Raw genomic sequence first — 16,163 nt, forward strand, 5'->3', positions numbered from 1 at the left:
CCGTCATGGATTGAGTTGTGCTCCTTCACCCCCCACTTCCACCGCCCTTGGCTCCCCTTCTGATGTGATTCTCCTCCCTTTTGAGCACTGATGTAATTATCCTCTGCGTGGTCCATTCTCACTGCTGTGGTAACTAACCCAGGCCCCATTAGAGGCAGTTCTGCTTATGAAGCAGCATGCAGCCTACAAGGTTAGGCTGGGTCTTGAGTCAACCTCTTTCAGGATTCAGTAGAAATCAAGCCAGCAGAGGTCTGAGGAGCCCTCAGCACTCACTACCAAGAAAGAACATATCCATCGGACCCAGAGTCCCAAAGCTGAGAACCACCTAGACCAAGGGAAGACTGATGCCCAAACGTGGGGGGATCTCCAGGGGATGTCAGGCCCATGTCCATTGACAGGAGACAAGGACTTCCCCCAGAATCCACAGTAAGTGAGAGAGCACCTTGCCCTAGAGCTGGTGCCCTGAATTCAGACTTGTCACTTTCTAAACGGTGACATCATCCGCTGTCACACCATTCCCTTGTGGAGTTTCTGCTATCACAGCATGAGAGAATGCAGACACTCGTTCCTCTTTTTAAAAAAAAGTAAACAAGTAAAACTTATGTTTCATGGCTACATGTGTATAAAGATTAGCAAAAGTCCAGTAGGTTTCTAGTCTCTTTGTGCCCTTCCACGTCAAAGAAGCAGGAGCATTTTCACGGGTCTTTCATGGGCCCAGGGCCTTATGTCTGCTGTCCTCCAGAGGTATGTTAACCATGTAGGTTGAGAGTATCCCCAGACTTGCTGGGGCCACTGAAGATGGGGCAGCCTCTAGAAGCAGTGTGTCATAGTCAGCAGGAGTCAGACTAAATCTCGACTCTCCAGGCGGCGGGTTGGCACCCTAACCCCTGCCCCAGTGGTTGTAATCGTTTGGGCCTGAGGTTTTCTTTGATTTGTGAAACGCGGCCCTCTCTGTGTAGTCTGGGCCCTAAGCCTCGTCGCTTCTGAGTTACAAGGAGCTGAGTTACAAGGAGCTGGGGACAGGAAGGCACACTCAAAGGAGGACAACCTACATGATGGAAGGCAGGCAGGAGCACCTACAAGCCCAGGAACCCCAGGGGCTATGAGCCACTAGAGGCTGGACTGGACTTCTTGGGTGAGTGGATGTTAACACACAAGGCTGCTAACCCAACGATTTGAGGTTTGAGCCCACCTAGGAAGAAAGGCCTGGCAATCTACTTCTCCCAAATCACTCCTTGCAAACCCTAGGGGCCTGGCATGCTCTGACTCATGTGGGATCAGCATGAGTCAGGATGGACCTGTGGAGAATTGGTTTAGAAAGATGATAGATACTGATAGACAGGAAGGAGCTTAACCCTAGAGCCGCATGCCGAATGACTTTGGCAGCCTAACCTAGGAGCCCTGGTGGTTATCCACACAGTCGGCAGTTCGAAACCAGCAGCAGCTCTGAGGGAGAAAGACTGGACTGTCTACTCCCATAAATAGTCACAATCTCAGAGGCCCACAGCGGGTCACGATGAGTCAGTCTTGACTCGGCGGAAGTGAGTTTGAGCTGTCTAAATTGAGCTAAAAGGAGGAAGACTGTCGGCAAGATGGATGGACACAGCGGATGGATGGACACCGTGGCTGCATCGATGGGCTCAGACATCAGAACAGTGATGAGGATGGCATGCGGTCAGGCGGGGTTCCTCTGTTTGTATATAAGGCTGTGCTTAAGTCAGTTCGGAGCCAACCCGATGGCATCTAACAACAAACTGTGAGAAACTCCACTCCTCTTTCTAAAATCCACCCCCTTGTGGTGTCTCTGCTACAGTAGCTCTAAGAAACGAAGACAGCAAGAAAAGAAGATTGGACTGGAATCGAATCCAACCCTGGCTGGGCTTTTGAAAACGTCTCATTAAAAAAAAATTAATGAGACTCTGGGTGTTCATAACAGAATAAAAACAAAACTCACAGACACTGCTGTGGGGTCCGTTCCAACTCCTGGCCACCCTCTAGGGCGGAGTAGGTCTGCTCCCTGGGGTTTCTGCGATAATCTTGAAGGGAGCGGACAGCCTCATTATTCTCGGGCAGAGCGGTGAGTGGGTTGGAACCCCTGACCCAGCAGCCCATAACGGCATGGCCCACATCTCCGGCAGGACTCTCTTCCTCTGTGGAATTTCACCTCCTTGGTTATTTGTTGCCATAACAAGGAAGGGGGTGGAATTCCACAGATGCTAGAATACACCCAGGCTCTGAGCGAAGCCATCCCTGAATTAGCAGTCCTGGGGCACTACCCAGAGCTGGCACCTGCTCACAGATCTGCAAACACGGTCCCAGGAGCTTGGCTGTTTTGATGGCTGTGGCAGGCTCGCTCTCCTTTGCTGGAGAAAGTCTCAAGGCTGCCTCCCTGGGGCAGGGACCATGGCGCCTGCCTCGGCAGTCAATCACTCACAAGAAGGTTGAATGTAAAACTCCTTCAAGCTCTTTGTTCTTGCCAATTGGAAACGGGTATGCATCTCCCTGAAAGCACTTGCTGATGAAGATCCAGGATCACAGCCTTCAGCCTGGATGACTGAATTCAGTGCAAAGAAGAATAAGATCCTCACAACTGGACCAACGGGTAATAATAGCAGGACAAAGGGCGAAGAGAATGAAGGATTTCCTCTTGCTTGGATCCACAATCAATGCTCAGGGAAAGCAGCAGTCAAGAGGTCTACAGACATTGCATTAGGTAAACCTGCCGCACAAGACCTCTTTAAAGTGTTGAAAAGCAAGGATGTTCCTTTGAGGACTGAGATGCTCTTGACTATTGGATGCCGGTTTCAGTGGCCTCATCTGCATGTGAATAAGGAGGGTGGAGAAAGACTGGATGCATTTGAATGGTGGTGCTGGGGAAGACTATTGAAAGTACCATGGGCTACCAGAAGGACAGACAGCTCTATCCTGGAAGCACAACCAGAATGTTCCTTTGAAGCAAGGATAGCAAGACTGTCTCACCTACTTGGGACATGTTAGCGGGACCGATGAGACCCTGGAGAAGGGCATTGTGCCTGGGAAAGTGTGTGTATGTGGTGGTGGGGGGCGGGGCCTGTAGGTTGGAGGAAAGGGTGACAGAGGATGAGGTAAGATAGGAAAATAACAATCTAGGGGTAGGAGGGGAAAAAAGAGGACTCCATGCAAAGGGCTTAAGTGGAGAGCAAATGCTTTGAAAATGATGAGGGCAAAGAATGTACAGATGTGCTTTATACAATTGATGTATGTATATGTATGGATTGTGATAAGAGTTGTATGAGTCCCTAATAAAATGTTTTAAAAAAGAAAATAACAATCTATAATTTATCAAGGGTTCATGAGGGAGGGCAGGGAGAGAGGGGGGGGGGAAATGGGGCTATCAAGGAGGGCTCAAGTAGAAAGAAAATGCTTTGAGAACGATGATGGCCACACAGGTACAGATGTGCTTGGCACATGAATGGATGGGTGGATGGTGATAAGACGTAAGAGCATCCAGTCAAAATATTTAATAAAAATAAAAGTTGGGGGTGGGTGGCAGAAAAGAAGAAGTCCCTCAACGAGATGGGCGGGCACTCTGGCCACAACAGTGACCATGCCGATCTCAGCCCGACGCATAACCACGACACCGCCAGGCTGCAGAAAGAGACCTGTCTCACCTTGAGGTCTATTGCCAGGGGTCAACGAAAAGGAGTGGCTGACAGCACTGGGGCTCAGTGCCCTTCAGCAAGTGGCAGTTATGCCTCAGGTCCTTCTGTAAATGCCACGTGAGGACAGGATGTCCTCCCACCTTAGACCAGAAGCATTCACCCCACCCACCCAGACAGGGCAATCTCCTGCCTCAGCCAGGGACACCTTCCCCTTCAGACAGGGGCCTCCTATCCCTATGGGGACATCCTTGTCCCCCCCACCAACCTCAGACAGTGATGTCCTCCTCTCTCAGGGACATCCTCCTCCAAGATCACCCTCCCTGGCTCGGAAATGGACACTCTTCCCCCTCAGACGGGGTGTCCTCTCTCAGACAGAGGGGTGTCCTCCGTCCTCAGACAGGGTGCCCTGCTTCCTCAGGGTGTCCTCTCCCCTCAGACAGGAATTTCATCCTTCCCCCACCCCTTAGACACAATCTCCTCTCTCAAATAAGAGCCTCCTCCCACATCAGAGATAGACACCACCCCAGCCTCCTCCCCGTGTGAGACAGGAACACCCTCCTCCTTAGACAAGAACACCCCTCTCAGGGTCAGGGCTATCCTCCCCGCTCAGCCCTGGGTCCCCTCGGTCCCACTCACTCCTGGCCAGGTCCAGGGGGTTGTCCCTCCTGAGCTCGCTCCGCAGCTTGGCGATGTACAGGCAGCAGTCCAGGAAGGCCTTGATGCACGACTCGCCCAGGACGTACTGGCTCCTGTGCTCGCACGAGAACCCCATGGGGTTCTCCCGCATGCCCCCCTCACAGCACTTGCGCAGCTCCTTGTCCTGGTACTGGCCCGCTGTGGGAGCCCATTAGACCCTCAGCCACGGTGCCTTGAAGCAGGAGGCACTCGGGGTAGACCCCAGGGAGGACTTCCCAGGGCCAGGTGCTCCCCGCCCCTCTCTCTTGCTCCTACAAGGGGACCTGGGTCTGGTTCTGGGGGTGTGCTGGGGTGTAGGCTCCCACCTTTGTCGGTCCTCTTCTCCATCAGCTGCACCGAGCGGCGGCGGCGGGTGGCTGGCTTCGGGCACTCGGGGTCTGAGGGGGCAGGAGGAGAGGGACCGTGGTGGGTTAAGTGCCCACTCTGTGGCCTTGAGGAGCCCTGGTGCTGTCGAGGTTGCACACTGGGCTGCTTACTGCAAGGTCAGCGGTTTGAAACCACCGGCCACTCTGCTTTCTACTTACTCCCCTCAAGGGCTCCAGTCTGGGAAACCCACAGGGGCAGGTCTAGCCTGTCCTGTAGGGTCGTTATGAGTCGGCATCGACTCGATGGCAGTGGGGGGTTTTATGTTTTCTTTCCTGGTTTCGCTATGACCTGGGCTCTTTCCTCAGAGCAACCGTGGCTCCCATTGGCCAGATGGCAAAACGGAGACTCGGAGAGCAGCAGTTCGCTACCTGGTGGTAGAGGGAGAATTTAAATCCTGGTCCCCCTGACTGCAGAGTCCTGCTCCTCACCACTGGGGTGTGCTGCCTTGAGTGTGTAGGGTAGAGGCACGGTCCCTTCCTGGACTGGACACTAGCTGCACCGTCACCTGTCCTGTCGATGGTCTGCAGGCCCTTGCTGGTCTGAAGGGCCAGGCCTGCATCCTTGAAGACGCCAGCAAAGTCCTTTCCACTGCCTGGTGTGCAGCCAATGTCTGCCTTCTCCACCACGTCCCAGATCTGTGGAGCACAGGGGCCAAGGGCAGGGGGTGCTCAACCCCACAGTACCTCCTCCAAGCGACCAAGGTGCCTATGTGCCCTGCCCCAATCACATTCCCCAGCCCACCTAATCCTTTCCCGGAGCACCCCTGTCCCCTGGGTACCCCAGCCCACCCTCTCCTCCCCCCACACCTTTCCCATGCCCATCCCTGCCCATCCCCACCATCACCTACACCCTATCCCTGCTCTAATCTCCCCTCCCTGCCCAGACCATCAGTCTCCCTTACCCAGCTCCATCTCCAAGTCCATTATATCGTCATTCCCAATTCTAGCCCAGCCCCAGCCTCAGCCCTACTTCCAACCCAATGCCATCTTGAACTCCCCTCCCAACTCTTCTCCAACCCATCCTTCTCTCCCATCGTAATCCATCCATCATTCCCCACTCTGTTTCCAGCTCCATCACCTCCATTCTCAACCCCATGGCCATCTTCATTCCCAATCCAACGTCAACCCCATTCCTCACCCCATCTCCATTCTCCCTCCCACCTCATTTGCATGCCCATCTTCATTGCAACACACTGTCCAACCCCACATCTACCACTCTCCCCAATCATGATCTGCCCCCACCCCCAGGCCCAGGTTTCCACACTGGGCAGCTCCAAAGCCAGCAGCTATTGGACCCTCAGAGCTGGATGGTAAGGTGAAACTGCCCATTCCTCTGGCCTTGGCGCTGTTGGGTTATGTTGGGTCACTTCCAACTGGTAGTGGCCCTACCATCAATGGAACAAAACACTGCCCGGTCCTACGCCATCCCCTGGTCATCCCTGCCTGTAGCCCTGGTCCATCTACATTTTCCGCCTCCCACCTCCACCCATCTCCGTGTCCACACCCTTTCTAAGCTCTGCTTCAGCTCACCCCCATGTTCTTCCTCGTCCATGCCAATCTCCACTACTGAGTCATCCCTTGTCCCTGTCCATTCGAATATCTATTTCTTGTACTTTCTAATGTCCACTACCGGCCCACACCTAACCCCAGCCTGGTCCTTCACTGTGTGCCCGGCTCAGCCCCGGCACTTTGCCCCTTCCATCTTCTCCCCGACCTTAGCTCAAGGCCGGTGCTTACCTTGCTCTGAGTCAGCTTGTTCTTCTTGTTCAGCACGAAGACACCCTTGTCCACAGCCACCAGCCCCACTCGGCTTCCTTGGTCACCTTCTATCTTAAGGGACATCTGCTGTCCTGGCAAATATGTCCTCTCATCCTTCCCTCCACCTTTGACCACCAGCTGAAGGGAGGACAGGGGTGTGAGGGGGGAGTTCACCCTATGAGGCCCCGGTCCTGGGCAATCAAGGTCAGAGGCGGTCCTGAGCTGGACCAAAGGAGAGAGAAAGGTGGGTCTGGGAAAAGAGAGATAAGCCGACTGACGGCAGAAGCAGGAGTCAGACAGGAAGTCAGAGAAAACCTGGGGTGGAGAGATGCCCTGGGGCTGAAGCCCAGAGGAAAGAGGAGACAAAATGGACAGGAGGAAGAGGCAGGCACCTTCCAGGATCCCACAACCTAAACCGAAAGAACCCCATTGTGCTGGCAGATGATCCTCTATGCAAATGAACCAACCCCTTCTATGAAAATAAGGAGGCCTGGTGGCCTAGCGGCTGTATACATGTTGGGCTGCTAACTGCAAGGTCAGCAGTTCGAATTCACCAGCCGGGAAAGATGGAGCTTTCTACTCCTGTAAAGGGTCGCTATGAGTCAGTATTGATTCGATGGCAGTGAGTTTAGTGTTGAGTGTTGGTGGCAAAGTGGTAATGCATTGGGCTGCCCACCACAGGGTCAACAGTTCAAAGCCACCACCATCTCCTCAGGAGAGCGCTGAGGTTTTCTACCCCCATGAAGAGTTACAATCTTGGGAAACCCAAGGGGCCGTTGCAATGAGTTGGCATCGACTCCAGAAAGTTGGGTTTGGGCTTGGGGATTCCATGCAAATGGCGAATATCTGCATGCAATTGCAGAATACCCCTGGGCAAAGGGGAACCTGTCAGGACCCCTCCATGCACAAGAGGAACGGAACCTCCCTGCTAACACAGGATGCCCCTATGTAAACTGACAAGGGGCAGAGAACTGACTCGGGGTTGGGGGGGCTGGAAGGAGGCAAGACAGAGAGGGCAGTGCAGAGGGTGCCATCCCCCAAAGTGGGTATGGGGAGAGACCCCGGCAGCTCACCGTGCCCACGCAGGAGTCTTTGACATCCACCCACACCGAGTCGGCCACGATCTCCCTCTGGCCATTGGCGCCCATCATCGTGTAGTAAGCCACCAGGCGGAAAGAGGGGATGAAGTCCGTGGTAATGGTCAGCGGGAGCACCACCAGGTCCTGGCCAGGTGCCCGTGCCTGGCGTCCCACCTTCAGCAGCTTCCCCTTGTTCATGACCTGGGGGAGACATGGAGGAGGGAGGGGTCAGGGAGTAGGGTGGCGGGGAGAGCCCTGGCAGGGCTGGAGGGGCAAGGAGGAGGGGGCAGCAGGTGGCACAGACCAGGTAGGTGTAGTACTGGATATTCTTCTGCACGTTGGGGTCTGCTCGCAGGTGGAAGTTGACGTTGAGGGTCTCGCCCGGCTTGAGCTCGAAGCGGGGCACGGACAGGTGCAGGAAGTTGTTGGAGTTTGCCATGGTGCTATAGGGGAGGGCCTGCATGGTCTTGGAGGCCTGCCGGCCCTCGGGGATGTTGTCCTTGTTTGTGCGCACCTGGGTGGGGACAGGTGTGTGAATAACGGCCCCAGGCGGGCCCACAGCCACATCCCAGGAACCTGGCCCAAGGCTGGTTGGAGATCAGGATGTTAAGAGTGGAAGCAATTGGACAGCAGCCAGTTTGGTCATTTGTTTGTTTGGGTTGTGTCTGGGACGGGCAGGGGGCAGTGGCAGACTTCTTGCCTTCCAAGCAGGAGACCCATCCATTCCCAGCCAGGAGCCCTCAAGCACAGCCACACCCCTCATCTGCCAGTGGAGGCTGATGTGTTGCCAGGATATGGGGGCGGTTAGATTTTATGTCAACTTGCCCCTGTGTGAAAGTGTAGAGGGTGGAGTCCAGCGGACCAATCAGGTAACAGCCTGGTGATGCCTCCTTGGGGGTATGGTCTTTTATAAGAGAGGAACAGGGAACCTCGCCTCTCTAGGTCCCTTCCTGCTTGCTGGCACTCTGTGCCATATGGGGCCACCCGACCCTGAGAATTGTCAGCCCCCTTCCATGTTCCCATCAACGTTGGATCCATGCCACTCTGCACCCACCAGCTTGTGCTGTCCCCACACCCCGCTTTCCTTTTCTCTGTGTCATTGGCCTTGGGTCTGAAGAGGGTCCTGGTGCCTGACATAATGGACCGGGGGAATTGGTCTGGGCTGGGACACCTTCTTCCTACACATAAAATTACTTCTTGCTATAAAGTTCTCTCGTATACATATAGGAGTATCGCTGGGTTTGCTTCTCCAGACAAGCCGGGCCAACACAGACACTGAACAGGTTTCCCTGAGACTTTCAGGCAACAACAGACCAGGAAGAAAGGCCTGGTGAGCTGCTTCCCAAAACTGGCCAGTGAAAACGCGATGGACCAACAGACATTTGACCCCCAGCCGGTAATGGGATTGGCGCAGGACTAGGCGGGGCCTCTTTCCATGGGACCAGTCAAGTCAAGGTTAAGTCCACTGCAGCTGACAACTGCAAGAGTGAGTCAAAGAAGAGTGCTGGAAGCACAGGTGGGAGAAAGAGCAGACGATGCCGCACCCCTCCCAGTGGGGTGCCACACAACCAGGCCACAAGAGCCAGAACTGAGCCCGCTGTGCAAATGACTATGTTGCAGAGGAGGCCCTCCCAGCAAGATCTGGGTCCGTGTGTGTGTGTGTGTGTGTGTGTGTCTGGAGGATAAACACATGCAGAAGAGGCCCACCCGTGGCAGGCCAGTGACAGACCTCACTGCAAATAGCAGGAGGCCTCTATGCAAATGGAGATCCCTCTCTGCCCAGAAAGAGGAGCCCTGTCCGACAAAGGAGCCCCCCTTCTATGCACACCAGACCCCACTGTGCAAAGAAGGGGCTGCTTGGTGCAAAGGTCAGGAGCCCAGTGTACAAACGTGAACCCCTCTACATGAGTGAAGACACCCCCATGCATATGCAGCACCCCTTGGTGCCAGCAGGGAGCCCCCACCCTAGGCGAATGAAAGCGATCTATGTAAATGACAGAACCCCACTGTGCAAAAACAGACTCCCTCTGTGCAAGAAGCTGAACCCCTTCATGCAAATATCAGGGCCCCACTGATATTCAATGAGGGGGTCCCTCTGTGCAAGGGAAAACCGGGTATGCAAATGAGAACCTGCTAGGCCAATGAGAGTCCTTGTGCAAATGAGAAATGCCTCTGTGCCAGGGGCTGCCCCACTGGAGCAAACATTAGGGTCCCACTGTGTGAATGGGGACTCGCCTGTGCCCAGGAGAAATCCACTATGTCAATGAGGGTTCCTCTATGCCAATGAGACCCCCCTTTTCTCTGCCTATAGCAGGAACCCTATGTGCACGGGAAGGGGTCTTCCTGGCGGGGGCATCTGGAGTGACTCACTGTGATGGTCTCGGGGCTCCGGCTGTCTCGCATGTTGACGCTCAGCTTGGCCACCCCATCCTCCTGGGTTAAGGACTGCACCTTGGTGCCCTGGACCATGACGGGGACTTGACTGGCTGGGGAGCCATCGGGGTTCGTCACAAAGACCTGTGGGGGACAGAAGAGGGCAAGTGGAGGAGGATCCAGAGGGGCGGAGAGTCAGGGGGCAAGGTGGGGGGAAAGCCCCGTCCAGGGTCTCACCATGAGGTCAAAGGGCATGGCTGGCTTGAAGAACTTGGGGGTCTTGGTAAAGTGGATCTGGTAGGGGGAGACCACGATGGGAATCCCGTTGAGCTCCGCTTCCACCATGTCACTACCTGGGAGGGGTGGGGGCAGCCGTGAGGGCAAGTGTCTTTTTCCCCCCTCAGACTGGGCCTGCCTCCTGCAGCTGTCCCCTTCTGCACACTTGGACTCCCCCTTCAGACTGCACCCCATCTGGATACTGGGCCTGCTCCTCCCACAGGCTTCTCCCCAACTGAGCCTCTCCCCTCAGACTGGGTCTCCCTGTACCCTGGGCTTTCTCCTGTGACGTTTCTACCTTCTCAGACCAGCCCCTCCACCCCCAGCCTGTCCCAAGGTGGACCTCTGTGCTCAGGCAGGGCCTCTACCCTCAGAAAGGGTTCCCCCCTCTAACTGGACCTCCCCCCTCAGACAGGGCCTCCCTGCGCCCTGGAACAGGTGCACCCCTCCGTGCGCGGGCCTCACCCGAGTGCAGGATGACCGTGGCAGACACATACAAGGACTTCCCCACCAGGGCATTGGCCTGTGAGGGCTGCACCCCTTTCAGCAGGACATCTCGGCTCAGCACGGCCTCCCCGACACCGTCCTCTATCTGCGAGGACATGACCACTCAGAAGGGTGGAGTGGGCAGGGGGGAGAAGAGGGATGACTCTGGGACCAGGGGTCATCATGGGTGTGTCTGAGAGGGTGAAGAGAGCTAGTGGAAGCGTAGGGAACGGAGAGGCTCAGAGGACCCTGGGCCAGGTACCAGGACTCGGCTGAGGGACTGGGTCAGCGAAATCCTCTGGTCACCGTCCTGCACGCCGAAGATGACGAAGGCCATTCCCTCCACGCTCTTCCCATACAAGAACCTGTGGAGGCCAGGAGGGTCTCAGCGCCACCCCGCCTGGGCCCGCCCACATCGCATGCCAGGCCCCGCCCACCTCGGCCCCGCCCAGGCCGTGGCACTGCCCCGTCCAGATCATGGCCTTGCCCCGACCCCACCCCTCACCGGGCTGTGATGGTGACCGGCAAACCCTTGGGGTCATCAATGTAGTAGAATTTCTCCGCTGGCTCCAGCTGGACCTCAAAGCTCGGCAGCACTGCGTGGGGGAGAGAGGACGGTAACAGAGGAAGAGCCCGGAGATCGGGGCTGGGGGCCCCACCTGCAGCGTCATCTCTTACCGTATTCCTTCACCTCAAACTCCTTGGAGAAAACCTGCTGCGGGCTATCCTCGTAGTGGGCTACGATCTTCCATTGGCCCATGCTAGGGGGTGGGGTGGGGCAGGGAGGCCCTGGTGAGTGTCCCACACCTATCCCTGGCAGCCCCCACCGCCCTCTCTGAGGACCCAGGAACCCCAGCCCCCCTCCTGGAGGGTCTGACATACTTCACCAATTCTGGAATGTCCCAAAGCAAGGACAAGATGCCAAACTGGTTTTGAGAAGTCATGGGATCTCTCTTGACAGGAACGCCATCAGGTGTCTGGGGCAGACACAGGAGGGGCGTCAGCGGTCAGCCCAGCCCTTTGGCTCTTCCCACCTCTCCTGTCCCAAGGAGTTTGTTGGTTTTGTTAAATACTTTAGTCAACTGAGCCACCTGTAAATGCTTGCGTTGCTTCTTGACTGTGTGTTGTCCAACTTCACACACACACACACACACACACACGGGTTCATCAGTTGCCAAAGGTTAAATGTCAGGAGGCCTCCCTTAAAAATCGGATCCTCAGGCTCCTCTTGGAAGTCAGGAAGTAGCGTGAATCAATAAAGGAGCCCTGGTGGCGCTGTGGACTGGGCGCTGGGCTGCTAACCGCAAGGTCGTCAGATCCAGCCCACCAGTGGCTCCAAGGGAGAAGGATGTGAGTCGGAATTGACTTGAAGGCAGTGGGTTGGATTTAGTTTTCTGGGTGTGTGTGGTTGAAAGGTCAGCTCGAGGGGTGGCCACAGAGTTTCCTTAGCTGAGGCCTTGACTGATGGAGCTAGATAGACCACCAGGCCTTTTTTCTGAGGTCCAGAGGGGGTGAGTTTGAACTATCAACCTTGAGGTTACTAGAGTGCCAACTGCGAACACCACCCAAGCCCAAACACCAAGCCACTGCTGCGGGGTCCATTCTGACTCCCCGTGACCCTAGGGGACAGGGTAGAACTGCCCCTGTGGGTTTCCGAGACTAAGTTTACAAGAGCAGACAGCCTCATCTTTCTCCCATGATCCATTGTCCTTTGGGCTAACAGCCAAACTCTTTAACTAACAGTGTCCCAGGACTCCTCTGTACAACCCCCACCCCCCAGGGACTGTCTCCAACCCAACTCAGTGCCATCGAGTCAATTCTGACTCATAGAGACCCCACAGGACAGGAGAGAACTGCCATGGTGGGTTTCAGAGAGCATAACTGTTGACTAGAGTGGAAAGCCTCCTCTTTCTCCTGTGGAGTAGTTGGTGGTTTCGAACTGCTGACCTGATGGTTGGCAGCTCAATGCAAAACCAGTGTGCCACCAGGGCTCCTATGTCACTTGCTTGGTCCTTCCAAATGCTGTGAGGAGGTGCTCCCTCCCTTGCTTTCCCCCCCGTCCTCCAGGGCGGGAGGGTGAGGAGGGAGAGAGAGAATTCTCGAAGGGAAAGACAGGGAGTGCAGTGCCCTGTGGGCCATGGGAGGACTCGGGAGGACCCGAGCCCTGGAGAGCTGTGGGCAGAGTAGGATAGGTGCCCTCGGGCTGCTGCAGGGGAACAGACTATGCAGAATGATCTGTCATTGTCCCCGGTGGCACCGTGGGTCAAGTGCTAGAGGGCTAACCATCCTATTGGTGTTTCAAACCCATCGGCCACTCCAGTGGGAGAAAGATGTGTCTGTCTGCTCCTGTAAAGATGTATCGTCTCAGAAACCCTGTGGAGCCGGTCCACTCTGCCCAGGAGGGTCCTTATGAGTGGGCTCGTGTTGGGCTATTATCGTCATCGTCCCATGGGGACATTGGGACTTGGGAAGGTAAAAGGATGAGCCCAGAGTCACAGTGTCCACAAGCACTGGGTTGGCATCTCTGTCTCTTTCTCTCCCTCTCCTTCCACCCTACTCTCTGCCCCCTGGCTCTTGCGTACCTCAATGGTGACAACCACCGTCCGACTCATGGGCAGCAGGTCCTGGTCCACAGAGAAGATTCGGTAGAGGACTGGGGGCAGGAGGCAAAGAAAGACCTTTTTTCTTGAGTATCCGCCTGCTCCACATACCTACTGCTGTCACAAACCCCTCACCTGTGGGGCCCATCACCTGTGAAGCCCCTGACCTGTGGAGCCCCTGACCTGTGGAGCCCCTGACCTGTGGAGCCCCCAACCTGTGGAGCCCCCCGACCTGTGGAGCCCCCGACCTGTGGAGCTCCTAACCTGTGGAGCCCCTGACCTGTAGAGCTCTCACCTGGGATCCCCCTCACCTGTGGAGCCCGGAGTGTAGATGGTCTTGTCTGTCTGGATGAAGAGGTAGCCACTCTGTTGACTGACCAGCACCACCTTCTTCAGTATGGCGTTCCCGAAGGCCGCCTCCACGGACACAAACATGTTGCCCTTGGTGGCCTTCAGATCCTTGGCTGGGATCTAAATACAGGACCAGGTATGCTTGCGGTCTGCCACAGGCCCACCCACCTCTACCCCCACACCTCAGGTCCTGGTGATCTGGAAAGGAAGGGGCTGTGGGGGCCGGTGCCGCCCATGCCCACCTTCATGGCGATGGTGGCCAGGTGGCCATTGGCGGGGGTCAGCACGATGTTCTCGCTGGTCAGCACATGCTTCTTGGCGGGGAAGTCGTGAATGGTGACGGTGACCGGAACATTCCCTTGCACCTCGTGAGCCTCCAGGACCACCATCTCGGGGTTCTCCAGCCGCATCACGTTGGGGGTGATCATGGAGTACCTGGCGGAAGGTGCCATGGGGCGGCGCTCAAGTCCAGCCCACTTCCCTGAGGACTGGGGCAGGCACTTGGGGTTTGGAGGGCAGCCAGGAGCCGCCTGGGGTTCGGCCAGCCCTGCTTCTCCATCCGCATTCCGGCCATCTTCAGCGGGAGCCACCCCCTCCTCCCCCACACAGTCACCTGAATCCGCCCCCCTCCCCCCCCCCCCCCAGCCCAGCCTGACTTGAGATTCTCCGGTGGGATGACAAGACCAGAAGGCGTGGCCTCCACTCACCCAAAACCTCAGAACTAGAACCTGTCATCCCCTCTAAACTCCCCCAGCCCACGAACACCCCTAAATCTCAACCAGTCGCCCTCCAGACAACTGGGCCTCTCGGCAAGCCCAGGCGTGTTAGGATAAAACGGAGCGCTGGGTTAGCCTGGGCTGCTCTTCAGAAGCCGATCACCAGGGCTTTCTCCCAAGGCCCCTCAGGGTGGGCTCAAGCGCATTGGTCCTTTCCTCCCGCAGGGACACCCCCGCCCCTCCCCCAGTGCAGCTGTCCTCGTTGTTTCCAAGTTTCTTATGCCGCTTTGCTTGGGTGAAAGGCCGACAGGAGTGAGTACCTGTTAGGGAATATTTTGCTTTGGGGCGGGAGTGGGGGCGCGGGGGGGGGGGGGGGGGGACGACCTAAAAGTGAAAACCAGTCATTCCAGCAGCATTTGCAGCGGGAGTGGCGCCCCAAGCTCTTCCCCGGAACTACATAGCCCAGCCACAATTTCTATGTGACAAGGCTTTCCTTGTCCTATCCCAGTGGCTCTCACTTAGTGCCGAGTGTTCTTTGAGGTGCTAGGTGTTCACTGGGCAAGGGTTGGTAAAGTCTCCTCAGGTCTGGGAACAAAATGGAGAGTCATTCTTTCTTGGGCTTATGCAAGATTCATTCCTCCAGAATCCCCTAGCTCTGGGGACCTGCCCAGACCTCTAACACCCAGTGCCGTAAATATCCAAACCGACACGTGGATGAAAACTCTCCGGATTTCAGGCCACCAAACCCGAATCCCTATTACACCAGAACCCCCCCCCCCAAACTTCTAAATCCTGTAACGTCCAAACCTACAAAGCCCAAGTCCTTGCAACCACACAGTATACAAAGCCCGAAATGCTGACACCCCAAAACCAAACTCACTGCCATTGAGTCCGTGCCCACTCATAGCGACCCTATAGGACAGGTGGAATGGCCCCTGTTTTTGAGACTGGGAGTAGAAATCCCTGTCTTGCATCTGTGGAGCGGCTGGTGGTTTTGAACGGCTGTCCTTGCAGTTAGCCCTACTCCCAAATCTGTAAACATTTAAAGCCCAAACAGAACAGGCCACAAATCATGGAGTTCCACAAACACAAACCCTGCAAGCAGCCCAACCCATGGGCAGCCTAAATGTAGGGAGTCTCCTCTGCCCATCAGAAGCCCGGGTGATATTAACCAGAAGGTCAGCAGTTTGAACCCACCAGCACTCCAAGGGAGAAAGAAGAGGCAGTGTGTTCCCATAAAGATGACAGTCTCAGGCCCTTGCAGGACAGTTCTACAGGGTCCAGTCAGAATCTATTTGACTCAGTGGGTGCCCAGTGCACCCTGAATTCTGCAGGGATCTGGGTCCTAAAGAAACCTTGTTGAAGGGGAGGGTGGTGACTACTCACAGAGGGTCTCCCAGGGCCAGGGGCAGGCTGGTCAGCAGCAGCAGCAGCAGGCTGGGACCTGAGGCAGGTCCCATGGTGCAGGGATGATGGAGGGACAGAGGGACAAAGGGACGGAGGGAGAGGACGGGGAAGTGTGAATGCAGACCTGGACGCAGCCTCTTATCTGCCTTGGGCCCTTTCCCCGCCTCCTGCCCCTCCCTGGGCCCCAAATTTCTCAATACTATTTCCTAAGTTTTTCAATCCCTGGGGCCAGCATGTCCTGGGGTGAGTGACCTATGGGCAATTTTCCTCCATCCTGAGCACCTGCCCCCTGGCCTGGCTTCCTGGGGTCAGGGCCGGCCTGTGCAAGCAGACTTTCCTTATTGCAGCCACTTTGTGATGCAGAAATACTGAAGTGCAGGCGGGGGTGGGGAGCTGGGAGGCTAGATTCCTGAGC

General features: G+C 56.1%; 1 protein-coding gene across 1 annotated transcript in view; it reads right to left on the bottom strand.

Moving 5' to 3' along the window:
- Positions 1–15,839, bottom strand: part of C3 (complement C3) — a 39,297-nt gene extending 23,458 nt beyond the window's left edge. The window contains exons 1-17 of the mRNA XM_075535764.1: positions 15,728–15,839; positions 13,868–14,060; positions 13,586–13,745; positions 13,257–13,327; positions 11,557–11,651; positions 11,353–11,435; positions 11,180–11,270; positions 10,937–11,039; positions 10,654–10,780; positions 10,150–10,265; positions 9,910–10,056; positions 7,844–8,053; positions 7,534–7,740; positions 6,440–6,598; positions 5,209–5,338; positions 4,643–4,714; positions 4,278–4,475 (exon numbers count right to left, since the gene is read on the bottom strand). Coding sequence (XP_075391879.1) covers positions 4,278–4,475; positions 4,643–4,714; positions 5,209–5,338; positions 6,440–6,598; positions 7,534–7,740; positions 7,844–8,053; positions 9,910–10,056; positions 10,150–10,265; positions 10,654–10,780; positions 10,937–11,039; positions 11,180–11,270; positions 11,353–11,435; positions 11,557–11,651; positions 13,257–13,327; positions 13,586–13,745; positions 13,868–14,060; positions 15,728–15,801 — 2,236 coding nt within the window. The 5' untranslated portion in view covers positions 15,802–15,839. The remainder of the gene's footprint in view (positions 1–4,277; positions 4,476–4,642; positions 4,715–5,208; positions 5,339–6,439; positions 6,599–7,533; positions 7,741–7,843; positions 8,054–9,909; positions 10,057–10,149; positions 10,266–10,653; positions 10,781–10,936; positions 11,040–11,179; positions 11,271–11,352; positions 11,436–11,556; positions 11,652–13,256; positions 13,328–13,585; positions 13,746–13,867; positions 14,061–15,727) is intronic.
- Between the last annotated feature and the right edge of the window lie 324 nt (positions 15,840–16,163).

The sequence above is a fragment of the Tenrec ecaudatus genome, chromosome 1 (assembly GCF_050624435.1).
Source record: "Tenrec ecaudatus isolate mTenEca1 chromosome 1, mTenEca1.hap1, whole genome shotgun sequence".
Classification (NCBI taxonomy): domain Eukaryota; kingdom Metazoa; phylum Chordata; class Mammalia; order Afrosoricida; family Tenrecidae; genus Tenrec; species Tenrec ecaudatus.